At 28.3% G+C, this 19852-nt stretch overlaps 1 protein-coding gene across 1 annotated transcript in view; it reads left to right on the top strand.

Moving 5' to 3' along the window:
- LOC107454505 (N-acetylglucosamine-1-phosphotransferase subunit gamma) overlaps positions 1–19852 on the top strand; it is a gene marked incomplete at its 5' end in the record, with an annotated part of 36612 nt that overhangs the window by 4690 nt on the left and 12070 nt on the right. Inside the window, 3 exon segments of the mRNA XM_071178200.1 lie at positions 12207–12290; positions 13682–13775; positions 16192–16389. Of these exon segments, the coding sequence (XP_071034301.1) occupies positions 12207–12290; positions 13682–13775; positions 16192–16389 (376 nt within the window).

The raw sequence follows: 19852 nt of genomic DNA, 5'->3' as shown, positions 1-19852 counted from the left end.
TATATCTAAAGTAAAGAATAGAATTTAAAGTCTTAACTCTATATGCATCTTTTTCCAAAATGGGGTAAAATGTGTGTTTTGGTAAATGCTGCCTAATATTTATAATAAAATTACTTTATCAAATCAATCAAATATTATAAATGACAATCATTAAGAAAATAATAAGTTATAATTCTTTTATAGCATGACGTAATATTAAAGTGAAAAATTTTCTTTTTTAAATTTTGTTTTCTAATTCAAATTTAGAAAAAGATTAGGATATGAATGAAAAAAAATCAGGCATAACAGACATAGAAGTTATTCGCATTATTGATACTAAAATAATCTAATATATTACTTTTGTCCGGATTACCCTTAATTTTAAAAATAAAATTCCTTGCGTTTTCCATTATAATTTCAAAAAATATTTAGATTAATTTTTTGCAGTACATAGTAATCATCAGATATATGTATACATTCAACCGTCAATTAAAGTTACTTTTTTTTATGGAAAATATGTCATCACTTTTTAAAAAATAAAATTTCAATAGGTGAAGGTTCAACAGGAAGAGATTTAAAATAAACTATAAATCTTAAGATAGAGATCGAAATAATATATTAAGAAAAAGACAAATAAGATTAGATAAATAGTAAAATTTGCACAAAAACTGGAAAAAGAATCAGTTAAGTAGTCAGTCATCAGATTTTACCAGTTATTAAGAAAATGTTATTATTTAATACAGAAAACTTAATACTATGAAGAAAGAAAAAATATTATGCTGCAAATATTTATATTACAGTATTTTAAATAATTTAACAATATTTTAAATAATTTAAAAAAATGCAAATATGTCACAGTAGATTTCTTCCATGGGATAATAAAGTAAATGTTTATCTTAATTATTTTTAAGAAGACATTTTAAGCAAATGCTTTTGTAGATTGAGTTATGCGTTATTTATTTTTAAAAAAAATTAAATTAAAAAGTGTTTGAAAAAACATATTTCAGTAACATTAAAGTAATTTCCTAATTTTGTTAAAAATTTAATCCTAAATTTTACCCTTAATATAAAGACTTGAGATGTTCTTGCCTTTTATCTTGACCTTTCTTCCGAAAGATTTTTTCTTCCAGCATTTCCTTCCATGCAAAAAAGCAAAATATAACATAAATAAAAAGCAATTATGAAGCAACAAAAGCGAACTTAGAAATACAGTTTTCCCAGTTAATTGATTTTGTAAAATATTCGAAAAAATTTAGAACTGAAAGCAAATGTGAGACGATTTTTAGATTGTTAACCGTTTTTGATTAGAGAAACTCTGATCAGAAAATTATTACAATTTAATTATACGATAAACTAATAAAAAATTAAAAAATTTTAATATTTTTATTATACTTTTTAGTGGTCAGAAACATATTTAAAGAAAACTTCTTAGCTCTGATCAGAAGTTTTATTTGTAAACAACAGGTGAAACGTGCCGTCAATACATAGTCCTGGTAAAAAAATGACTACCGATTTTTCTATTAAATTAAATAAAGTAATTAAACTAAGAAAGTAAAATTATTTAAATAATTATTATATTAATAACTTATTAAAAAAATAAAGAATAAAAGTGCACTGAAAATATAACATGAGCTAATGAATAAAAGTTTGTCCTTAGGCTGTTGGCTGTTGTGGATCTCATTGCTGCAATAAAACAGAAAGACCCCTTTTGAAGTTGACCATTTTCATCTTTTATCCTTCTTTTTTCAAATTTTTTGGCGACCATTGAATCTTTTGGCCTCTGGGGTATGAGTAACGACCACCTGGTTGAAGAGAATATTTCTTAGAATCGGGGGAGAGGGGTTTAAAGTGTTCGCTTTCCCCTCTCTTTTTCCCTTAACTTGAGGGAATGGAAACAAGGTCACTTAAGCGATTCTTTTTAAAAACATGTGTAATGTGATTTCAGACAGTATTATGTTGTCAAATTAAGACCAATATATATTTTTTAAATTATTAAAAACGATTTCTGGTGTTATAAAGGAAAAATAAATTAAATAACAGAAACATTTAGTTAACCACCAGCAATAAACGAACTTATTGTATTAAAACTTATCTGTATGCTGTACAGAAAAATAAAATCCTGTTTCATTATAAGATTAATATGTATTATTACTATATATTATTAACTCTTTCTGTTAAGAAATTGTTCCATGCGAAAATTAAAACAAGAAAACAGGCAGTCTCTGACTCCCCCCGCTTCCGATCACCTACCGGCGTAATTGTTTCTCTTAAATCCTTGTTTTATTTTTTCTTCCCTTAAAAAGCAATATTTTAAACTGAAACACAGAACATTTTGCTTTTAAAATGTACAAGTGAAGTAGCGTTACGTAAGAATGTTTTGTTAAAATGCTAACCGTAACGAATTTCGAGGACTACCTCAACTTGAAAATTATCATCTGCACTTTAACCTAAGGAATACAGATTGTGTAAGGAATACAGATTGTGTATTACAACAATAAAACAAGTAAAAATTACTGAGAAATTATTTTATTTGTTGACGAGAATTTTGACAGTTTAAACTGAGAACACTTTTTATCGTTAAGTTTATTTATTTTTAAAACTGTCAATATAACTGTTAAGATTTATATCTTGCAACATACGAATTCCTCTCTCTCTCTTTCGGTACTCTTAATTGACAATTCAGTGCGAGCTTACAAAATTAAAAAAAGACAAAGATCTCCTGACGAAAAAATAAATTTTCTACAAAAATGAATAAACAGTCAATATTTAAAATTTACCTGGAAAAAAACACGAATGAACACTTAAATTAGCATTAGCTTTCAAACAAATTGGGCTATTATTTCAAACAAAATAGGTATAATTGCGAAATTTATTATATTTAACTGTAAATAAACTAAGAATTAGTTACTAGATATCAGATATTTATAGAAAATTTTATTGAAAGATTGGTTTGAACTGTTTTCTAAAACAGAATTAATCCAAAAAAAGATTATTAAAATAAAAAATTTAAAAAAGTATGTGTTATTAAGAGAAAAAAATATACTATACAATTACAATTTTATTTGTTAATAAAATGATTAATGAAAGTTAAAGAATACTATTTGTTTAATAACATGAGAGAATTGTAATTGCACTATTCCAATCACTGGATACCCATTGATCTTTTTTTTTTCTTGGATAGATTTTTTATAATGTCATCATAAATTACAAAAGGTGTCTAAATTAATTTTTGTCCTTTTGTCAGTCAATGGGCTAAATTGATTTTTAATTCCAGCCTATATACGTTTCGTAGAACAATACGAAATTATTTTCTTTCTTCAGTATTAATATTTATTTATAATTGCTGCCAAAAAGGAGAACAATAGTTGTGTATAAGTTAACTATGAAAGGAATATAGAATTGCTTTAAAGTAATTTAATGTAACACTATTAAAAATATGCTCTGGTGAAAATAAAAAGAAAAAACTCAGTCTGTAAAACAATTAATTCCAAGAATTTTGAAAATTATCTTCTTTATTTTTTATTATATCATTTCGAGATGCTCTTTGATTTTCGAGATGCTATCATGATTTTTTTCATGACTCTTAGAATTCTTTACTTAAGATTATAGTGTTGAAGTTAATCTAATCGATTAAGTTGGTCTAATCGAAAAGTGCGAACTCATGAGAACCTAGAATAATAACATTAACACTGACCATTTCTAAAAATTTATTTTTTATGAAGTTGGAAAAATAAACTGCATTGTTAAATTAACGTGAAACAAGCAGATATTAATAAATTTCCTTCTCTGTCAGAAAACTGAAAAGGTAACTGTTTTGGGGTTTTCAACGTAACGTTACATTTTATTAAACACTGTAAGATTTAGTAACTTCAAATTACGAAGATATGTAGGAAATTGAACGGAGATTACAATGGAATTAAAAAATAATTCTAAAATTAAGTCAAAATTATTTTTACTCTTAAATTTGTTAGCAAAATAACACGTGGGCCACTCTATGGCCACAAGAATTCAGCTGCAGAAGTTAAATTTGGTATGCTGAAAGAGCCAAATTTGTTTATAACTGTAACATAGTCTTTATTTCCTTTTAGAAACTCTTATTTGTTTGAAAGTTATTACAATTTAAAAGGTTCTTTTTAATTTTTCTTTAACTAATAAATATTTATCGATTGTTGTGGAAAAATTTTTCATTTACGCGATTTTCATAATATCCCTCTTGACTTAATATTAAAAATAATAAAAATAAGGAAAAAAATATTATATAGAAAAAGATTAGGTGTTGCCAAATATAAAGCTTCGACATTTCAAAATAAATGTAGAATAAAGAGAGATAAGAAATGTTTCCTATATGATCTGTTAACAAGAAAAAATTACTTCTAATTTATTAATCTTTCTTATTGTGTCGCACATTCTGCCTTTCTAAATGTAATTTTTTTAAGCACAGTTATTTATTATTCAAATCCAGCTATCCTTTTTATTTTGTTACAGTTAACAAGTTAATATAATGAACTTAAATAAAAGTATAATAATTTTATATTAAACAAATAATTTTTAATCGACTTTTCAGGAAAAAAAAAACTTTTAAGAACATTGTGCCAAGTTTGTGCCCAATGCCTCTAGTTCTGAGAGAAAAAAAAACGAATTTGAGCGCGGGCATAAATTGCTTTTTCTATAGAACATCTTCAATGTGTAATAACTCTCGGCGAGACCATTTTTTCCTCGTTTTTCATTTGTCAAAACTTAGTAATCCTTAAAATGCAACTGCTGGTAATCCAATCGTAATTTTTATTTAAAAAAGTGGAAGAAAACAATTTGTACTTGATCTTCAATTATTTCAAACTTGATGAATGAGAATCAACTACAGGGATTATCGAGCGTAGCGAACAGGTGACGGTGCCTTCATGTAGAAAACAAGGGTACATAAAAATAAATTGTGTGGAACAACTATTATCAGTAAGCATATTATTAATATTTAAAATCGTCTCTAAAAAGGGACTGTAGAAGCTGATCAATTGATAAAAATTTATCTGCTGCAGTCAAGGTATAAATTATAGTCACTATCTGAAAAACATTTAATATATTTAAATATTTGCATGTTTACGAACGATGACCAGTTTTTGAATTTTTTTTTAAATTAACGTCAAACTTTAATCGAATTTCAATAAATTAATTCTTAAAGCGCTGCACTCGTTAAAAAGGAGGTATGAAAATTATTCATTGGATTCGTTTTGTACTATGAAAATTGCCAAGTCGATTCGGCAGCATGAAATGCTATTTCATTTCTCACCAGTTTATTGTTAAAAGAGCTCCACTTAGTTCTAATTACATAATCATTCAATTTTGTTTAAATAGTTATGCCTTTTCTAAAATATTGATTTGCAAATTGACCGTAAATTTAAAACTACACCAACAGTTTAATTGGGCAAACAGATAAAATTTCGGTTCTCTTACCGTTAATTTCATATTTCAGCCATATTTCTGCTATTATTTCCTAAGATTTAAAACACAGCACAATTTTAAAATTTGTTAACCCAAAACCCCTTGTGAGAGAAAACAATGTTTTTAAAGTAAATAATGTTACCAATGTTTTCAATGTATAGGAAATATTTTGCAAATGACATTTGAAAATGATTAAATGTGTGTTTATTATTTTGTATTGTTATGTTTCTTTCATTTTTCTACAACAAGGGAACATTACTGGCGAATGAGTAATTTTTCACACAATGCATTTTTATTTAAATCTTATATCGACTTCATAGAAGTAAAAATCGGTAAATTTTTTTAAATCATGCTATAACTTTTGTATTTTTTCCAGCTTGAAATACGATGCTATTTTTATTAACACTTGAATTGAAGTATGTGATGAATGTAAGTGTAAAGAAAGATTGAAATAGAGAAATTTAATGTTTCATTTTGTCTAATTTGCTATTAAAAGAATTGAGTTTTAAAATAAAACTCAATAACACAATTCTGGTTTTAAATAACTATTCCGCTATTTAATTGGTTAAGGCAATATGCAGTAGAACATTTTTTTATTTATGTCATATTTTGTGCTGGAATAAATAGTGCAGACCCTTGCCACACATGAATGATAGATTTGCTTGACTATAGTAAGCAGAAACTTTTGTTGGAGGGTTGTGCATGGTGGGGGGGGGGAATCGTCTACCAAATTGAAATAATGATACTCCCCGCAGTGTCCTCTAGAGGTTATGCCTGGACTCATTCTCTGGGCAAAAGCCGTACCGTCTGTCATTCTGTGTAAATTGGCGAAATTCTATCAAAGTTAAAAGAAAGGCAACCCTACAAGACCCTACACTTTATATTTTCTGCAATCTATCGGCAGGACTCGAAAACACGTCTAAAATTTAAAATTAAAAAACAGCGCCATCTATGTATTGCATTCATAACAGTTTTTTTCCTTAATGTATATATACTATTTTAAAAATAAATATAATGCTCCATGAAAAAATATTTTTGTTCTGCAAATAAAAAATAAATATAATTAACATTTTGAAAGTATAATTTTTATGTTCATTTATATTCTGTATTATAAGTTTTAAAACAAAAAACTATTTGCTTAGTATTTTGAAGTTCAATTAATAAAAATATCCTAATGTATTTCTATTATTTAAAAACATATTTTTAAGAACAAAATTTCCTGAACAATTATTACTTTCAAGTATTGCTTAAAAGTTTAGGAAAAAAAAGTTCTTTACTTTATTAGACAAGACATTTGCTCTAACCAATCAGAAAATTTAAATACGGTTTTTTTGAAATTCAAAATTCTTAAGACCATTTAAACTATTTTGAATCCAGTTTTTAAGAAGTAAGTGATTAAACTAAGATATTAAGTTTAAAATAAACATTAAAATAAAAATAAATGAAAAAAAACATTTTATATAAATAAAAAGTTTACTATTTTAAATGGTATACATTCATTATTACAAAATACTTAAATTGTAATAAAAGTTAGCAAATTAATGTAATAAAAAGGATATTTCATTAAAAATCCTTGCTCTAAATTTAAGATATTTATAATTTCAAGGAGGATTTAAACAGTTTACAATATTTTTTTCTATTTATTTTCTATAAATGATTTTTTTATTTAGATGAATTTTGAACTTACCATTCATTTTTGTTTTAAAGAAAGTTTAAAAAAGGAATCATAGTCTGGAAAAAATTTATGTTAATTTCATTTGGGGCTTACAGTAATAATTTTAAGCGACCAAAACAGAACCAATGGGAAAAGTTTCCATATCGCTTCTTCCTAAAATGCCAAAATACAGACAATAACGGACATTTAGCCTTTTACTGCTATCATATAAAATTACTGCTAGATTTTTTTTTTACCATGAATTATAAAAATGATAGATTTCTTGTTGAATCCTTTAACATTAAAAATAAATGTATCCCTTATTCAATAAAAAAAAATAATAATAAGTCTTCAATAAGAAAATGTCTTCAATAAGTATTCAATTCAATAAATCTTTCTTAAGTACATGTTTAATACAATAAATTTAACAGAATTTTATAATAAGCAATCGAAAAAATAAAACCTTTTTCTCAATGAACAAAGGAATTGTTAATATTTATTCTTATTTTTAAGGGAATATGTATTAAATTTTTCTAGAAAGTAAGAATATATTATATTTCGAGTTAAAAATTATACTTTAGAAAATGATTTCAAAAAGAAAAAATAGAAAAAAAATAATTAGATATATTTATTTAAAAATTGTAATAAAATTTAAAATAATTATTTTTTAATAAAATTATTTTTTTAAAAAATATAATAGGTAATGCTACAGTAAGTATATTTAGATTATAGTAAAATAATAAAATTCTAGTTTTTAATATTCTATGTAAAAAATTAGCAGTTTTCAGAGAAAAATAAAATAATAAATTTTTTCCTCTCAAAAAATACGGTTAATGGTTTTAGGATTTTTTTCCCTTCTCTCCTGATTTTTTCAAATTTTTAAGTTAAAAGCGCATTTTTTACCAACTCTGCATCTATTCCTTATTAATAATCTATTGTAGCATTACAATTAATTAACAATATACAATAAAGGTCCTGTAACTAGTTAAGTGTAAGAGACCAAACAACCGTTTTATTTTTCGGACCTGTATAAGTGAAGAGTTATTCCGCCTCTTCCTGAAATGCCTCAATACAAACGATAAAGGATCCTATTGTACTTCCCTTTTGCCGTTATCTTACCTAGAATGCCAGCTTACGGCCTTACGTTTGCCATGAGGTGTGTGTTTACTGGGAGGTACCTCTCCAGTGTTTTCACTGTAGCGTGAGAACGCGAGAATCTCGCATATTTTTTTCTTTTCTCGCATTAAAAAATGATTACCGCGAGAAATTCGCGCATTCTATAAACCAATTTCAAAATTCGCGAATTTCTCAAAATTCGCGAATCTCGCATTTTGAAAAAAATTTTTCATTGCGCCAATTAGAAAGAAATCCGTTTCACTTTTCTTCCTGGATCTTTCGTTATTTTCAACATCTGCCCCATTATCTAGCTTCCCTGTTTACCAGCATTGTTCAGAATCTTTAAGAACTACAGAACACCATCCCTCCGAACCTCTTTCAGAACGCATTTCTCTGCAACCACGTGTTTACTGTAGGTAAGGTTTCTTCATGTAAGACGTTCAAATTTTTTGAGCATTAATGCAAGATGGACAAATACCTTGTAAAGGCAATATCTTCTACTCCGAAACGGACAAATGAAAATGAAACAAATGTGGGTAGAAACGATCAAAACGAAACAAATACGCATTTGAGTTACCTAATTAGAATAGCTGATGAAAAAGTAGATATAGAACATTTTCCATATGATGATGCAGCAAAAATATTCAATGCTTTAAAAATTAGAAGATATTAAAAATGTATTATAATTAAAGAAATGATTTTTTTTCATGTCTCTTTACGTTTTTGTTTTTTAATTTTTAGAAATCTCACTTAACTTTTTGAAATCTCACCCTGTTTTTGAGAAAGGGTGAGAAATTCTCACCCATTTTTTCTCTGCGATGAAAACACTGCTCTCAGTAAAACCTAGTAACCCCTTAGTAACATTCTTTTGGGGTAAAACTGTTTCATTTACAATTCAATAAAATTTGTTTATAGTTGAACTTGTTTTGCTTACTATTAACAAATATGGCAACATTTGTGCACAGCTGATGGAAAAGTGCCCATTTTTGTAATTTCTTCTAGATAAAACTTCATTTTCAAATTGGTTTCTTTTCCCTCCACTCTAGTGCTCTTTACAGCGCATTGATAGATTTTGCTTTCTCTATATTCAAAAGCTCTATTCATTATACAGCATTAAAAAGCACTATTTTTGCGGATATTCTCATTTCAGCGAATGACAAGATTATATCTTTTTGGGTATTTTTTTCTAATATAGGTTCATTTTTAATTATTTGAAAAAGTTTTATTTTTCTTCTTTTTTTAATTTTTTTTTCCTTTTTTATTTCTGTCCTTGTTTTCTGTAAATTTCTATCATCCGAATATTTCAAATTCCAAATTATTCTTTCTGCAATTCAAGATAAATACTGTTTGCTGCAATTTATTAATAATAATATATTGTATTAGTTATTAATATTTATGAAAAGTTATTGATTGAAAGTAAATTGATGTAATGAAAGCATGTGTGTGCCCTAAACGCTTGATCTCTCTCTCTCGCTATCATTAAGTGCATGCGAGTGACGTTGCTTGCTGTCCTCGCAACTCTTTGTAGGGTATCCGCGCACTTGGAAAGTCATGAAAATCATGAATTTCTGTACTGTTACGATTTTAACTATTTTTTTAAAAAAATGTCAAATGGAAAGTCATGGTTTTATATTGCAGAAAAATCTAATTTTTTAAGTGGAATCCCCCTCCCTCAATTTTTTTTCTTGTTTCGAACATCTGAATTCATAACGAAATCATCACTTACAGTCATATTTTATTAGAATATAAAATGTTTTAATCATATTCTTTATAAATTATGGTGTTCTTTCAAAAAATGAAAGAAAAAACATTTCTAGAGATATCTTTTAAACTTCTGTGATTTAAGAATTTTTATTAATTTGAAATTCTAGCTGAAGCAAACCAGTGATTGGCGAATTTTTTTCATTCCAAAATGAAAACAGGAAAATCAGGAGTATTTCTTTCCTTTCCGTAGAACAGGAAAAGTATCTTTAGAATAAAATTCTGCAGAAAAAAAATTTCATTGCTTTTGTATTTTTTTCAGCTATTTAATTGTTTCAACTCTTTCTTTTCTCTGTTTTTTAAATTTAAAATCTATAAATATGAAGATGCATAGTATATCAGTTTTGGTTAAATATATAATTTCAATTAATGTTATTATAATGCTTCTTTAAATTTATTGTTGTGTTATTGTCGAGAAAATAGTAACTTTGTTAAGTCATGAAAAATTCTTGGAATTATTCATGGAAAATCATGAATTTGTAAATCTAAAATGTAGCAGATACCCTGTCTTTGGCGTGTCTGTGGCTATTAAGCAGACAAAGTTCTTACTTGTGCCAAATTCTGTGCTTATTTATGAAATAACTTATACAGATTGTTAGTGAACGTTTATTAGAATCCAAACCTCTAAGTAAGCACAAGATCTACTTCTTGTTAATTTTTATATCTCATGTCATAATATTAATTTTTTAATAAACCGGTTAACTATTTTCTTTAGCTAAGTTGCTTTGTTTTAAACAAATAAGTCAAACAGAAAAATCTAGATAAATTAGGAATGCGCTAGTGGAACAAAAATGGTATATTAAATTTGTTTGTTGTCACTGATTTAAATTTGGGACTGTCATAAATACCTAGTGAAAACAATTGAAGGGACAGATGTTTTTTTTATTTATTTACTTTTTTTTGCAATAAAAAAAAGCTAACAAAGCAAATAAAACCTAACCTGTCCAAAATAACCAATAAGACCAATATATGGATAAACAAAAATGAGTACAACCTGTATACCCTGAAAACCATGTGGCAACCGCACTCACTCTTGAGCTCTTTGAGGGTCATTTGAGTTGCTACTTAGGCTGCGGTTGAGTGGTCCAGGGTGTCCTATATGTGTTTGATGGGGATATTGAAGGCCACAGCAATTGTTGAATATCCTCTAATTGTAATTATTCGTCTAGAAATTGAGGTCTATGTGGAGAGGTGTTATCATCCATAAAGATGAAATTTGGGGATCTTGTCCCTGTTGTGTAGACCTGTCCGAGTCATCTCTTTTGAACATGTGAAGGTCGGTATGCCTACGTTGCTTACCTAGACCATCTGAACACCTTAACCATAGTGGTCATTTTCGAGAACGTGAAAAAGGTATGATCCCCGTGGCAAAATTGTGGCGACGAAAAAGCAAAATATTAGTCGTAGGGAAGTTTGTCGCAGAAAGAATGAACAAATTCTGCCTCAGGGAGTATGACATTGATTTTTTGGGATCTCTCCACATGAGAATACATCCAGACTGAATCGTCACTGAAGAGAATCCTCAGTCCAAGACAGGTATTATGTTAGGTGGTCCTTTTGGAGAGTCAAAGGGACTGCTGTGTCACTGTTATCCATGTTCTGGTTCCATTATACAGATTGAAAGTGTTGTTGTGTATCTACCACTACAAAATTGTAATTCCAATTCACTAGTATATAAGACATGTTAACTCGATTCTGTGGTGGGGTACCTTTTCATAGATGAAGGTCGACAGTGTCGATAACAGCTAACCCCACATGGGTGACCTTCGGACGTGATGTGAACGTGTCTACCTTGACAGTAACGCCCAGTTCGATCTGAACATGCCCATTTCGATGGAATATCCACATTGACTTGTGACTGCAACATTGTCCTCCTCAGGCTGTTGCCTCTTAGTCTCGGCTGCTAAAGGGGACACAGGAGCGACCATGACCGTCAACTTAATACAGCTCTCATGATCGAAACTCAGAAAGTGTGGTTATCTAAATAAAACTGTTCCGGCTTCTCACAAAACAACAATGAATAAACTAGTGGTATCCATTCATCAAATTCTGTCAGAGCTACAATTCTGGTGGGGGAGTACTGTAATGTATCTACCATTACAATAATACAATTGCCTAGTATATAAGACATGTTAACTCGATTCTATGGTGGGGTTACCTTTTCGTAGATTAAGGTTGACTCTCCCCACACGTTACTTATTTTCTTTTTAAAAACTGTTCCTTTATTTGTTAAGTACTGAGCATAAAATAAATTTTTTAGGTATCGGTACATATTTTGCCCTTTTCAGAATGTGACTCAATATGAAGTTTCCACCAGATGGAATGCATATCAAGGGATTTTAGGGTAAGTTTTGTTTATCTATCTTCATTTATTGTCTCTTTGCCATCATCATCTTCAACATATCTTCATTTCTATTTCATATTCATTTTTCAACATATCTTCATGTCTATCTTCATTTGTTGTCTCTTTGCCATCATCATCTTCAACATATCTTCATTTCTATTTCATATTCATTCTTTATTTTTCAACATATCTTCATGTCTATCTTCATTTATTGTCTCTTTGCCATCATCATCTTCAACATATCTTCATTTATTGTCTCTTTGACAACATCAGAAAATAATTTTGTGTTTTTTTACCCATTGACAAAATGTGTCTTGTTTTGGATTTGATGGCATCCACACACTGTGTTCAAGAGTAATAGTAACCAGTGCACATGCGTTGCTGTTTTATTTTTCACTATCAGGCATGTTTAATGTATTTACGTAATAATAATTTAAAGTATTTTTATATTCTTTTAATTATTAACGTATAATGACTCTCTTGACTGTGATTTCAATATAAATATGAGTGCTGAAGAAGGAAAAGTGTTTTGTGAAACATGTGCATAGGCAGGATATGTAAATCAATCCGACGACAAACATCAATGGAGAGTTTTTGCAACCCATGATTAGAAATGGTGTGGTGTTTAACGGAGTCCATCCAGAAAGAAAACTCATTTGACCAACGGGTAACCAGTGATCGTAATCACAACTTTTTTGTGGATTTTTTTTCTTAAAACCTGTTTAGAAAAGTAGTGTTACTTTTTTTTAAGGACTATTTTTTAATTAAACATCTGCTTTTTATACTTTGTTCAATCTGATGTAAAATATTATTGACTGGCAAATAAATCTTAACCAAAGTTTTATTATATCCTCTCATCTGATTTAATCTCGATGTTTCTCATCATATTTAAATTGTGAAAGCAAAGTTGGGCGAAAGGGTGTGCATAGAATCTTATAGTACCTCTACTAATATGGAAAGGTACTGAATGTTTTAATTTGAAATAATAGTTTTAAAAGTTTTTATGCATATCATCTTATCCTTAGATGAGTGATAATTTTTGAAATCTAAATTTCATGCATTTTAATACCATTCCACAAATTTAGATTTAATTTAATTAATGTAGATTACATTAGATTTAGATTGGATATCAACAAATTTAGATTAGATTTAATTGTATAAAATTTGAAACTACTCATGCATTTGCTTAAGTAAAATATATTCTGTGTATGTTATGATTAAAGTAATGAATCTGGGCTATTATTAATAATAGCTCTCTACAATTATTAACTGATTTGGTTGTTAATATTAACAGCCAGGGATTATTAATATCAACACTCAATTTACAGTAAAACTTGTTTAGAGTTTATTAATGTGTTTTTTTATTCTTGTAAATGATTAAAATTTTACAGTGTGTGGAGTCATTGGAAGATAGAGAACAACACCTTCTCTGAGATGATTTTCAAGCATGGAGATCAATGCGGTGCCATCAATCGTTCTATCAAGGTGAATAATATACAGGGCTTTCTATGTTTTGTGGGAAACTTTTTTTCTAATGCACAGATGATTGTATTCCGGAAAAAATTTGAATCCAAGGCTTAGAAGTTTCAAGAATTCACATTTATGTCTAAAAATTCTTATATATTTTATTTAGAAATATTGGAACTAGAATTTATACTTGGCATCTCTCTCATTTGTAAATATTTTTTTTCTTTTAGAATAATAAATGTGATTAGAGATAAGAGTAAACTTATACATAATTGTTCATTTAAATTATGGTGCATATAATTTATTTAGAATTTCATGTTTTGAAAATATTTAAAATTATGGAGACATTAATTTTTTCGAAATGTGTCATTAATGATTTTACTCGAGAAATTGGGCATTAAGTTGGGTTCACAATCACTCCCGCTAATGGTTGAAAATTTCATGTTTGTGTATATTTAATTTTAAATTATCTTTCATACCCACTACACGTGAATGATATGAAAGAAAGTTTCTTATAAAAAAACTCCAGTTTTCTCCAGTTGGTGAAGAAAAATGGTCAGACTAATATATTGAAAGCTGTTTGTTCTTAATTGTCAACCACTTTATAAAATATTTTGCAAAAAGCGCGGTAGTTGGCTGCTCTAAGGAAACAGAGATCATGGTCTTCCTAAAATAATTCGTCCCGATTTGATATTTAGCTACTTGTCCCGATGTTCCTATTTTTTTTGTGTGCGTTCAGAACATCTGCAAATACAAATGCGGTTTTTAATATACAGTCTGACCTCTATTTAACAAAGTCGCTACATCCCGATAATGAGTTCGTTATATGGAAAATTCGTTAAATAGAAAATCATCTTTTGAAATACTTAAGCAACACAAAACAGGTTTTAAATTCATGAGCACTAGACATAACTAAAATAGCAATTGATACACCTTTATCTTGTCAACTAGTATCTACTATTTATTTTATAAATCTTAATAGAGCAAAACATTATCCAGTGTTATACAATCATGCCACATGCATTTTCAACTAAAAAAAGCTAAATTTATGCAAAAAATTATAGCTGCATTTATTATAAAAGTAATTTTAAGCATACATTGCCACATGTGTTCCAAAGTTTAATTGCTACTAAATTCAAGATTATTTCCCCCTTCAATGCATTAACAAGTTTAAAATGTTCTGGAATATTTTGGGTAATAGGGAAAGTGGATCTCGAAGAAAAGTTCGTTCCAAAATATTCTTGGTTCCTCAAAAAAATTCGCAATATGAAAGTTCGTTATATAGAAGTCCGACTGTAATTCATTTGAAGAATTAAAGGATTCAAATTTTTATCCAATATATCTTGTTTTTAAATTTTCAATTGTGAAAAATTTGATAGCTCTAATTTGAAAAAGCATCCACTAATTATTAACAGGGCTCAGGCCTTGCTGCATGTTTCAAACTTTTTGGGAGTTCAATCATTTTATGCAAAGAAAATTTAACTAACAATTTCAAATTGTAAAATATTTGCAGACCGGACTATGTAGAGGTCGGGGAATTGACCTTGCATCAGAAAGGTTCTGGGCTCGAATCCCAGTCAAGGCATGGATGTTTTTTCATTCTCTGTACTATCTGTCCTTACTGTAGAGGCAACCTTGGCCCACCTAATAGCGTGTTCCTGAAAGAGTAGCCAACAAATCTGCCCCATATACGTCTGAATTGACGAAATGTCAACTCAGTTGGGCATTGGGAAAAAAAAACATAAAATTTTTTATGGTAGGCCGGAATAGCCTGATTCGTAAGACACTGGACCCGTGTCCAAGAGTTCGTGGGTTTGATCCCAGCTGGCCAAAGACTTCCCGTGTAGTAAATGGTGACTGGTGCACATTAAATATGTCGAGTCGCAAAGTCCTCCTTGTTCCCATAACAAATCAATACCTCCAAGGGTATTCAGATCAAGGTGGATCCAGGAGTTTCCTTGTCTTCTGAATTGGTTCAAAATTACAAAGCTACGGAGTTGAACATTAGTAGTCGTAAACCCAAAAATTGGGTTGGCTGTTCAACGACGCATATAAAAAAATAAATCAATAAAATTTTATGGAGATGAATATAAAAATTTATGTAATGCATAGAATATATAAGTCAGTGGATTCATTTTTCGTTTTTAACGTTTTATTTAGTGTTTATTTAATAATGTATAAAAAACTATGTGCAATTGTAATTACTGTTTCTAATAATGCTATTGTCGTTATCATAGTTGGCCAGACAGCCCAATGTGGGCCAATGCCTTCCTCTGAAGATTTCTCCATAGTGACTACCGATTTATCTTTGATCTCCAAATGCTATTGTCTTATGCTGAAGAGTATTTTATCAAAAGAAATTGGTTATTAAACTACCATTTATAGTGAACTGTAGCAAGGCTTTACTGCAATAATCTACATGTCTTTCCCGCAGGTCAGACTAAAATGTGGGCCTAAAGAAGAACTACTCAACGTAACAGAGCCTAGCCGATGCGAATACTCTGCAGTTTTCAGCACTCGATATGTTTGCCATGAGGATGCGCTGTTGGTCTACCCTAGATTGGATGTTCATTTAAAAAAAGAGTGGGACAAACTATACTCTACATTCATTTCTGGTGATTTGACCTTAAAAGTTAGTTTCATTCAATTTATATCTTTAACATCATCGCAACTTTTTTATACCTGAAGAGTGTTCTCTTAATTTTCAAAATAACATCAAGACCTATTTTTCAAAAAAATTATTGAAGCTGCTTTTTTTTTATGAGCTTTTAAAGTATGCAAATACCACCTGTGTAAACTGTGGAAGTGATTTTTAGTGATTTTAAAGCACATTCTGTTATCTGGTGTGATAAACAAAAGTTTTTCAAACTTCCCGTGGCAGAATCGTAGCTGTTCTTGCACATCAAAGTTGAAAAAAAGACTTGTAATTTTTCTATTTTCATTTGAGAAGTCAAAAGTTTGGTTATCTTCTCTGCTAAAATATTCGTTCCTTTTTATTTATTATTATTTTTTTGGCAGTTATTGCTATCAATGTCCATATAGTTTTTAAAATCCGGTATTTTTAATCTGATATTATTTGTTACAGCAGCTGAATCTTGAAATGAAAACACACATTCGTAATCCTTCTTTTTAAAGACAGGGTATTGTTTTTATCGTGTTCTTTAAAAATTATAGTGTTCTTTTAAAAAATGAAAGAAAAAACATAATTTTTAGAATGAATTATCTTTTAAACTTCTGTGATTTCAGAATTTTTGTAATTATTTTTATTTTTATTAACTTAAAATTCCAGCTGAAGCAAGCCAGTCATTGGCAAAGTTTTTTTATTCCGAAATAAGAACAGAAAAATCAGGAGTATTTCTTTTCTTTCCAATGAACAAGAAAAGTATCTTTAGAATATAATTCTGCAGAAGAAAAGAACAAAAATTATTTGCTTTTGTATTTTTTTCAGCTATTTATTACTTCAACTCTTTCTTTACTCTGTTTTTTAAATTTAAAATCTTTTAATATGAAGATGCAGAGTATAACAGTTTTGGTTATACCTATTATTTCAATTAATGTTATTATAATGCGTTTTTAAATTTATTGTTGTGTTTTTGTTGGAGAAAATAGTAACTTCGTTAAGTCATGAAAAATTCTTGGAATGAGTCATGAAAAGTCATGAATTTGGAAATCTAAAATGTGCTGATACCCTGTAAAGAGTTCGATTGCGGTGTCGAACTTATTTTTTCGGTAGTTACTGCTGTGGAGCTGACATTAAATTTGTTTTTAAATTTGATGATGAGTTACGAAGAAAGAAAAGGAAATAATTTAAGTGTTTTCCCCTTACAAATTGTGAGAATATCGCTCAAAATAGTAGAATAAAAATTTTTTACATATTTAGCTCTAAAAATTACACTACTTTTTTTGTTCTTATTTTTTCTTCTGAAGTTAACGCTTTTGTTACTTTAAGTTAGTATATTTGTTATTATTAAAAGTATCTTTCAAAAAGATACTGTTTGTCGCAGAAATCCCGAAAAAATTCTGCCACAGGGCAGCAGTATATTTTAACAGAATGTTTTTTCTATTCAAGAGATAATAAAGTTTTCCTGAGAACAATCAAACCAATATCTATTTTTTAAAAACCTTGGTTAAAGGTTTATTCAGAAAATTTGACTAAATATGTATTTATATGAGTTGGTATTTTTGAGCTTTCTTCATATGCTTGTCAGTAGAGTTCATAAATATGAAAGGAAAAAAAATGAACCATCCTATACTTTTCTGTTCTCTATTTGTGGCATACGATTCATTTGATGGAATAATGCACAGTTTATTTATATTCTGTGCATAGTCTAATTGTAGGTTTTGGCACTATGACAAAATCTATATGATCGTTTAGTCAGCCGCTAATGTATCTTATTATTTGTCAATGTTAATTTCTTCTTCGTGTAGACCAGTTTTTTATCATCACAGAACTTGAGTGACCGTGTATAATTTTAATTCACCCCCATCAAAGTAATCTTTACAATTTTATCTACTGAATTTAAATGTTATATGTAAGCGAATTTTTTTTACTGGTAAGGATTCACTTCATTCCATTAAATGAATGTTTTAATTTCGAGTTTAATCTCTACCTGTTGCACTTTCTTTAATTAAATAAACTAAATATACAGACTAAACTTACTGATTGAATTTATTATTGAAACGTGCATGCACTCTAAGTTTAAGAAAAATAATATAAAGTCCTGTAGCAAATTTATGTAATAGAGCATTATTTTTTTCTCTCTATGAGTTCCTGTGTGTTTGACTGGGCTGCAAGTAGTAAACCGGTACATTTGAAAATCTTACCTAATCTTGTACATGTTGAAATGTACATGTTGTAATTGTAAGACAAAATTACCTTACATTGAAGTGCACTGGAAAAAATTGTAGAAAAACTTGCATCTTCATCTCTTATAGAATTGTCTTGCCACATAAGTTTGTTGCAGGATTTTTTTTTCTTTTTTTTACCATAACTGTTTTCTTGTTAAGAATTTTTGAAAACAGTCAACTTATTTTAGGACACAGTGTATTATTTAAATTAATAAAAGCACAAATTCTCAGCATTAACGAAAGAATTATTAGAAATAATATTTTATAATATATAATATTTTATCTCATTGTTCTCCTTTAAAAGTGTTGATATGCAAATATTGAGAGCTTAAAGCAGAAATGACAGTTCTGTTCTTGATTTTATTTGCCACAAAGAAACTTTATTGAACTACTTGATCTGTAGTTTTGATTTAACATAAGTACTAGAAAATGAATATTTAAATTTTTTTTCTGTCAATATTATAAATCAAACAATTTGGTAACAATTTTTTAAATGTTTTTATTTTTAAGCTTCAATGGCTTAAAGCAATCTCTACAGTTATATCAAATGTTAAATCTGATTGCTGTGAAATTATTTCATGTATATCAGGATTTGATGCACCTCAAATAAATTGTGCTCTTATTTATTAATTAATTACAGATTTATTATATTTTTCATTTTGATGGCTGATCAACAGATTTCGAAAGAATCAATATCATTAGAAGTATTACATCTTTAAAAGTTCATTGTGTGATTCTGTAGTACAGGAATCTGTTGCTTAATTACACTATATTTCTGTAATTTTTTTAAAACTTTAAAATGAGCAAATAGCTGAGACAAATAAACCTTTTTTAAGAATTTCGAAATTTTTTTTCTTATCCTTCATGATTCATTGATTTTTGTAATGAATTTCTTCAACTATTGTATATAATCTTATTAATAATCTTCATTAAAAAGAAATCATTGAATAATTTTCAATTTTGGCTTATTTTTATGTATCCAAACAATGCAGTCACTTTTTTAAATATTAAAAAAATTTGATCGTGTTTCCTTAACTGCAAATTTTTATGCATTTTGCCTAAGATTTAATTTTTATGTTAAAAATTTATGCTTTCCATTTATTTCTTAGATTTATAAATATAATCTACATTGGTTTTGATCACCATTGCATCTAAATAAATCAAACATATGTAACAATACGATTTTAATATGAACCTCTTTTGAAATAAAAAAAGTATATTGATGCCTATTATTGTAATTTAATTTT

The sequence above is a fragment of the Parasteatoda tepidariorum genome, chromosome 3 (assembly GCF_043381705.1).
Source record: "Parasteatoda tepidariorum isolate YZ-2023 chromosome 3, CAS_Ptep_4.0, whole genome shotgun sequence".
NCBI classification, from domain to species: domain Eukaryota; kingdom Metazoa; phylum Arthropoda; class Arachnida; order Araneae; family Theridiidae; genus Parasteatoda; species Parasteatoda tepidariorum.
The sequence above is the reverse complement of the archived record's forward strand: the minus strand, read 5'-3'. Positions and strand labels throughout refer to the sequence as shown.